This window comes from Poecilia latipinna, unplaced genomic scaffold (genome assembly GCF_001443285.1).
Source record: "Poecilia latipinna isolate Pla-1442-1.1 unplaced genomic scaffold, P_latipinna-1.0 Scaffold408, whole genome shotgun sequence".
NCBI lineage: Eukaryota > Metazoa > Chordata > Actinopteri > Cyprinodontiformes > Poeciliidae > Poecilia > Poecilia latipinna.
In genome coordinates, this window is record NW_015113024.1 from 87,179 (window position 1) to 95,655 (window position 8,477).

General features: G+C 38.3%; 1 protein-coding gene across 1 annotated transcript in view; it reads left to right on the forward strand.

Moving 5' to 3' along the window:
- Positions 1-779: 779 nt before the first annotated feature.
- Positions 780-8,477, forward strand: part of coq10b (coenzyme Q10B) — a 21,521-nt gene continuing 13,823 nt past the window's right edge. Inside the window, exons 1-2 of the mRNA XM_015037509.1 lie at positions 780-988; positions 7,572-7,727. Of these exons, the coding sequence (XP_014892995.1) occupies positions 795-988; positions 7,572-7,727 (350 nt within the window). The 5' untranslated portion in view covers positions 780-794. The remainder of the gene's footprint in view (positions 989-7,571; positions 7,728-8,477) is intronic.

Consider the following 8,477-nt stretch of genomic DNA (forward strand, 5'->3'; position numbering starts at 1 on the left):
TGACACCATTTATCTCCAGCACTTCATAATGAATTACAGAATTTATATATAAAAAAGAAAGAATAACAGGATGTTAGTTCTCCATCAAAATATCATATAATTTTATATATGTTATTGATTTAGATTAAAGAACTAAGCAATTTATCTGCATGCACTGATGACAACCAGAGGTGGGTAATAACTAGTTACATTTACTTGAGTAATTTTATTGAAAAAAAAAAAAGTACTTTTAGGAGTAGTTTTACTACACCGTACTTTTTAATTTTACTTGAGTAATATTATAATAAATTGTCACTACTCTTACTTGAGTGAAATTTCTGGATACTTTACTCTACTCTTAATTTCAAGCATTTGCAAGGGTTTCTTCAAATTTGCTGTAATGCAGACCACTACAAGACATACTTCCTGCCCACAGCCATCAATATCTACAACAACTCTTTGAAGGACATTGAATAATATGAGCTACAACAGAAATGAATGTCCCTGTTTTAGGATAAATAAAGTATTTTTCAATTGAATTCAATTTGAAGTGAATGTGTCAGTAGTACCCAACTAGAGCCAGTATATGGTAAGCGGATATGAAGGTGGGAAAAGTTTTTTGTCTTGTCATTAGGCTTAAGAAGTTTTAACTGAAAACAGTGAACCTGCTTGAACCTGCGTGAGAAGACGCTGAAACCGGAGCCAGCATCTCGTGACTCTCGGGTACGCGCTTAGGCGCGTGCTCAAACGTCACTACTAGTGGGTTGACCGACCAATGAAAGCGTTCAGTGCATACGGCTCGACCAATAGCAAAGATGAAGGGAGGTGACGTCAACGTGGCTAGCATACCACCGCTGTATGCCTATGAACTTGTCGCAGCAGGCGAAAGAAGAAACCGTCAAAGAAAGAAGATGGCGAGAGGCGGCCGCAGTTTACGGAGAGTAGCAGAGTACCTGAAGCAGTTACCGAGCACAGCGAGCCGGGAAATTCAGGCCAGGAATAATGTCAGGTAAAGAAGTAGCCTGTTTGCTTTCGACTAAACCTGGAAGGTTTTGGGGAGAAACACCCCAGGCTCCCAGCACACGCAGGCAGCAACTGGAGCCGTAGCGAACTTACTCCGTTCACGTTGGCGACAAAAAGCTTGGTTTATTGATACCTGAATGTACAAGAATTTAAGTAACTGCACTGTTTTTAAAGTTAATCTTTAAATGGCTGTATCTGATATGAAGAACCTCGTTTTTTTCCCCCAAAGACTGAAATGTCAGGGGCGTTGCTAGGGGAAAAGCCGATTTGGGCTGGGGTCTACAAATTTTGTCTATGAGCTTCGTTTAGTCCCACAGATCCCGTATGTGTCATAATGTGATAACTTGCTGCTTCTCGCACAAAATTTGCCCACTGTCACTTTGTTGCTGTTCAACACTAAAACCAAAATAAGTCAAGAAAAACATGGATACTGTGATTGCTGTTTCAGCCTTGATCGGCAGGAATTCATTAATGCTCATCTATTAATGACGCCAACATACTGATAAAGTTACCTGCCCTCGGATGCGATTTAAATCTCGACTTGGTCTGGAATGTAGTGTCAACGATCATCTGGATCACAAAATATTCCTGTTTTTAACAGACGCTAATTCAAGCAGTATATTCTCTATCGCAAAGTTATTACAGATTTCCTTATAAGTGTCTGTGATGATATAGGTATGAGTTTTAGCTTTCCTTTTTTAGTAAAAACCACAATTGCGCTGTGTAAAAATATCAGCTTTCAAGTTAATATCTTGTAACCCTGGAAAACAAATATCAGTTTGCTGATATTTTCATTTATAGTATTTTCTGAATGAGAACAGTGTGTGATTCAGTATCCTAAACTAGAGCTTTCCCTTCATTAGTTCCAAGATGTTTGGAAGTATCTCCTTATGTCCCATATAAGCTATGTAAAGCATAAATATTAAAGCGGATACATTTTAACGGTGTAGGTAGTATGAATACATACTTCCTGTGCTGTGGCTGCTTTTCCTAGGATAGACAATGTGTTGACATCACAGTTTGCAGCGTCCACATCTCCCAGGTACAACTAGAGAGTAAACAGCCTTTGTTTTGTAGTTTGGGCCCAGTTTCTGCTGCCTGTTGAGTTGATTGCTCGTCATGGTCAGCCATTTCTTTTGTGGCACACCTGTGTGAGGTCAGAACAAAGGGTCAGCTGTCTCATGTTCCAGGTACTGGTGAACTGGCTCCTGTTGAAGGTCTGCATTAGGAACAGGTGGTCCAGACGACACATCGTGACGAACAGCCACTTTTATCTACTGGTGACATCATGTTATGTCACCCCATAAAGTTATAATTGGATATCTATTTATTTTTTTTAAAGCTATTATGTAAGAGGTATGTGCAGGGGTGCAGCTCTGTAGAACCTAATGCCACAGATTATCTTCTTAATACGTAAAGCCTTGAGGATATGAGGTTGCTGTGGTTTTGGATTACAGAGTGATTTTAGTTTTGGAGTATTTGTATGTTTTGCATTCCTGTGACTTTTTCAGTGTTTCTAAGTCTCATTTTCCCCTCTGTGTTCATTCTGTTCCCGTTTCTTTGTGTTTTAATAGTCTTTGTACTGGTGTTGCACAATATATCGGCATTGACATCGGTGTCTGCTGATGTTGGTCATGTTTTTACCACATCAGTATCCATCTGATAAATAAATCTGGGCCAGTATTAACAAATGTTTCTGTTTCTGACGGCAGAGGGGCTCGGTCGTGTGGTATTTGTTAGGTCATGGAACTGGAAGATATTTTAAATATCCAAAATAAAACTGTGTTTTAAATAAATAAAAAGAAAATGCAAACCATACAAAACCTAGACCATAAATATATAATATGACAGATTATTCGTTTCTATAAATGAAATAAATTGGCTTAAAAAAATATTAACGATCAGAAAGGAAATTATCAAGCTTATTGTGATTCATTGCTTATTGTGACAGGCTTGAGACTAGCAAGGCTAACTGCTGATAAAAGAAGCTAAAGTCATTTTGAAATGCCTCCTCTGATCATTTTGTTTTTGTCTACAACAGTAAAGCTTTGCTTTACAATTAATAGTCCTTTAACAAGCACAGCACCACATTGACTGCTCTTAATTTCACATTTCAATTCTATTATTATTCTTCTACTCTTGAAATTAGGCTTAAATCAATATTGACATATTAAAGTTTTCCTGATGTCGTTTTGCACCATTCTGATAAGATTGTAGACATCATTGAATAATTCATAAATGTTTCTAAGTGTCATAGAGAGTCCTGCACAAACCCTCAGGCCTCCAGGGGGCAGGGAAACATCTGGTGCCAGGGACATTGTGGAGCAGCTATTGGGTCGACTGCCAGGCACGTCGAGCCAACGAAAGCAGCCAGCCCCGTCCCTCAGCAGCGGCCAATCACAGGCGGCAGCCCCGCAGGCCGCCGCTGTCGCTGTACCAGGACCCCATTTAAGGTGCTGATTCGGGGCTGCAGTGTAGGTTACAAGCCAGCGTGTTCCCCCCTGAGGATTAACAGAGTCCTCATTCATGCCGTCAGGACGGATCTGGGTCAGACTTGTTCACTTGATCCCAGGAGAGCTGGAGCAGAAACTCCAGTTGTGATAACTGATCAGTCATTTATTAATTAATTGGTTTCAAATTTCAACTCTCTTTGTTGTTTTTTTTTGCAGTTTAAATTGATTTAATCAAAAATCAAAATCAAAAACACACCGTTTCAGAACAGCTTCTAATGTTTTACTTTCTTATTGTGTGTTTTTACTGTGTGTATATATTTAAGTATTTTTTTCTTTTACGATTTAGTTGGATGTACTCGAGAGTTTTTAATTTTGCGTTAATTCCTGTAGAGTTTTTAGAACAGTGCAATGCAAATAAAACATTACTATTATTATAAATACATTATTTCTAGCTTTACATTTGTGTTTCTGTATGGCAAACATCACAAAAGAAAATTTCTAAACGTTTGAGTGAGAGAGCAGTGACTGAAAAACTGGGCTTCACTGATTTAAAACAATAAAATGATTCGGAATTTGAGACTGCACTGAATCTATAACAAGTTCTTTAACGTGTCTGCAGAAGATGATCCAATGATTAAAATGGCTGGTAATCAATCTTTCTTTATTCAAATAATCGGTTATTGATCAAACTCCAATTCTTCTCAAACATATAAAAACTTAATCCCAGAGTTACCCATCTAACACGACTTTAAACTGATTTTGACCGCCGATTACTTTAACTTAACCTGGCTTATATTCCAACTGCAGCCTAACTATCAGCCCAGTTCTGGACTTTCTGTCCTCAGGAAAAGCTGAGGTGACCAGAACTGACTGGAAAAGTGTGGCTCCACGGTCATGCAGGTCACATAAAGCTCATTGTAAAGCGTGACCTTGGCCTTGTTGCATTACAGAGGGTTTCTACATCCGCCTGGATGTTAAATCCAACTCTTATTGCATTACCTTGCAGTTGCTGTGTAATAATGTGTATGTTTACTGTCATTAAGAACACAGATCAGACACTGTCACAATAAACAGTAAATCAATTAATCGCATGATAAACTAAAACTCAATAATTTTCATTTGCTTGATTTATCCTTTTTCCTTTTTCTCTCTCTTTCTACCAAAACTGGTCTTCAGTCTGCTGCTTTGGTCTCAACTATCCCTTTTTTTGAAAGACAAATTTTGTCAACAGAGACGTCAGAATTAATTTTGTTTCTGTTGTTTTGTTTTATTTTGGGTATTTAAAATGTCTTCCAGTTTCACTGTTTAAATGTTCATCAAAATTTAAAGTTTATTGATCTTTGAGAATGTATTCTTCCATTGTTCTTCCATTATTACTGTTATATTGTCTCAAAACAACAATGTTATCGTTTATCGCAATAGGTTTTTTTTGTTTTTTTTGTTTTTGGTATTTTGACAGGTCAGAAGTAAACATTGCTGAGTGAGAGAGCTCAGAACAGTCGCTTTAAATTTTAGTGTTGCTTGTCTATTTTAGATAAAAGCAGATTAAGTTTTATAATGTTTGTGTTTGATAACTGGTATTTTTTTTTTAAACTTTTGATTATCATAGGATAAGATTTTCATTTCCTTTTAGAAACTGAAAATAAATATCCATTCGTCCAAAAATGGTTGAACCAAAACACACTCTAATAAGGGCCTGCCTCATTTTTTCCACATGACTCTGTAGTTGTCGGTCATTGGTTTCTTGTGTATGGAAACACAAACCTTAGAGGACGGCGGCGGTCAGCGGGGGAAACTTCTTCCTGCGATGCATTCACTTCCTGTCCTGTTGGACGTTTATTTCTGGAGGCTTCCTAGAAAACAGCCTGTAGAGCCAGAGTTCCTGCTGATTTATAGCGACAGCCCACCATGCAAATGTCTGGACTTCACAGGGCTGTGTAATAATACTCCATTTGCATTCAGAGTATGTTTGTTGTCATTTGATCCTCCGCATATATATATATATATATATATATATATATATATATATATATATATATTTTTTTTTTGGTAGTATTTATAGCACTTAAAAAAAGAAAAATATATAATTTTATTTTTGATGCATTGAAAAAGAGAGGGATAAACTCCTGCGTATTGAGCAGTAGAACAAGGTAATCATTTGCCGTTCTGGTCACCACATTGAATTCAGAGTGTTGTGTTGCTTTGTAAACTTCAGCAACTGGCAATAAATACAACAGCCTGTGTGATATGTAAACTGTGAGCTTTTAAAATGCATATTCTGAATTGCAGGTAAAGCAGAAATAGGAATTGTTCTTAAAAATGCAAGGACTTGGAACCACAGAACCTCAAATAAGAACTGGCTAGTTCCTAATTGGTGGCTTTTTCGTTTTCTAGTCTGTAATTATGTTGCACAAAGTATTCATTAAAGAGGCACCCGAGGGGTTCTCCCCAACATTAAGTTAGAGATTTTTCAGAAAAACCTGAAGAGATTCATCTTATATTGTTCATGAACCTTCTTCGTGCTGTTTGTCTGGCTTGCTTCACTTTTCTCCCTTTACGCTCTACTTCTTCTTCTTCTTCTTCACTTTGTTTGTATGGACGGAGTGAAGATGCACTGATTGGGCCTTTCCTGACCTATCTCTACTTCTTGTTTTATTTAAAGTCTTATATTGATTTTATGTTCCTTGAAAGAACAGAATTGTGTAAAATCAACTTTTTCTTTTTACATAATTTTGTAATATTCTCTCATCAAAAACATACCTGGAGCTCCTTTAGACTAGCAGCAGCAGTCATTAGCAAACACCTGGTGGAACTGTGCATCTATCTAGCTCATCATAACTACTTATGTTGCAATGCTGGTAAAAAACAAAACAAAAACATTGTTAAAGTCTTAATAGAGGAGCCTTGTTATGTTGATGGGCTGAAGGTGGTATGTTGGAAACAGCAGGAGCCTCTTAAAGAGACAGAGGCCCCATTTCAAGGAGTTAGATTACAAAGTAAAATTTCTTTGTCATATTTGATATACACAGCATTTTTATAACTGAAGCTAAAACCTAATTTATACATAGTTGCTTGATTGTGCTATAAAATGACACTGCCTCGAAAATACACAAATCTGCCCCTTTAACATGTAAAATAAAAAAATACACTATGTTCTTTCATAAAAGAAAATATCTGTCTATAACCTAAGTGCATCAAAAAAACATGCTGTATCCTCAAAATGGTGGGAGTTTTTATTTCTGATGCAATTAATCAATATGGGGGAAAACCTGATTTCTTAAATTATTATTATTTTGGCCTGCTGATCACTAATCATTGCCAGTCATAGAAAAACTGGAAAATTCCAGTGTCTGGCACATCAGACACTGACTAACCATTCAGTATCTGATTGGTTTGTCTTAGTTTCAACCTCCTTCCTGGGTGAATCCCATCTCTGCACTCGGTGGCCAAAGGCCTCTTCCTGAATTCAGATTTCCTTCGATTTGGACCAGGCGCAGCAGCTTCCCAGCACATCTCTGCGATTTAAACCTCAGCTCTAAATCCTCTAGTATCAGTGGCAGAGCTGGAAAAATGTTGGCTTGATTCGGATGCTAGACTGTGTCCGAGAAATGGCCTCATCTCATCACTTTGTCCCCAGAAGTGATCCCTATTGAAGCCTGCTGGTATTTGTCGACATCATCATATCAAAGTCCGCAGACTCTGACGTAAAGTTGACCTTTTTCATTCACTCTGCTCTCTGACTGTTTATCCCTCAGCTAGACTGACGTTAGGTCATAAAACATCTGCTGTCTCCCATGGCAGAGAGCAACGTTTCCATTACAAATGTGTCGCAAATATTTCTCTATTTTCGGCTGATGTTGAATCCCCGAAATTGGCGTGGATCCATTAAGCTAATTTATTTTGCATTTTCAAGTTGTGCATTTTTATGCCTAGTGGACATGCGGTGGTGCTCCTCTATAAGCTCTGGTCTGGAGTCGAGTGTTTGCAGCCCTGTTCCTGCTGACTAGCTGATTTATCTGGGGTCGTGTCGAGGACAAATCGAACAAGGTTTCCAAACTGAAAGTGTCTCTTAGCCTACAAAGCCTCACTTTCTGTCCCTCTCTGTTTGCCGACCAGATACCTGTCGTCATGTGGCATCCTGATGACGCGCGTGCCTCCTCTGCTGGGCGGAGCCATGTCCGGGCGGCCCATCGTCCTGCCGGCACGCAGCTTCTTCAACCTCACCGACTCCCTCTCCAAGAGGAAGGAGTACTCGGAGAGACGCATCATTGGGTACGTTGGCGCCGCTTGGTCTGTGTGTCTCTTTTATTGAGTGGTGGCTTCTTACTCTGTTGTAAGATCTTATTTTCTGCTGTCAGATCAGCTGCAGACAGGCCTGATTTAATACCTACGGTACTTTACCGAATTTGCAATGTCTAAAGTATCGGAGTAATATGGAAGGAGGTGGGGAGCTCAATATTTTTACAGATTATCTGTTTCAGACAGTTTCATCAAATATGTCAGTTTAAATTTTTTTTTTTACTAAAAGTTACATGCAGCTTTAATAGCACCAAACTTTACCATGAAATTAGAAGTCATCATTAGCAGTTGCATCACTGCTAATGTTCCTTTCCTGCAGAACTGGCTCAGGTTCTGGTACCCAGGTGTACCATCTGCTGCTTCTCTCTCATTTCCAGCTGTGCACTGCCTGTCAGCAGGCTGAAGGAGGGCAACCAGTCTCTTCTCTTTCTTCCAAAAACCAAGTTCAGCTGTTAAAATGTTGTTCATGGGAAATGCTTCAATTATGATGTAGGAACTTGTACAAAATCTTCCAGGTTTTTTTTTTTTATATTTTTTTTTCTTCTAAATCAATTGTAAAATGATACAATAATAAATAACTCTTATTGATGGCATTATTAAAGCTGGGGGTATTATTGTTAGTTTTATTGTTTTGGTTTTGTTGTATTTTTTGTGTAATTGTTTTTTAATGGGGTTAATGTTAGCTACACCTTATTCTGCTTTATCTTCGCCGCGCCACTCCCC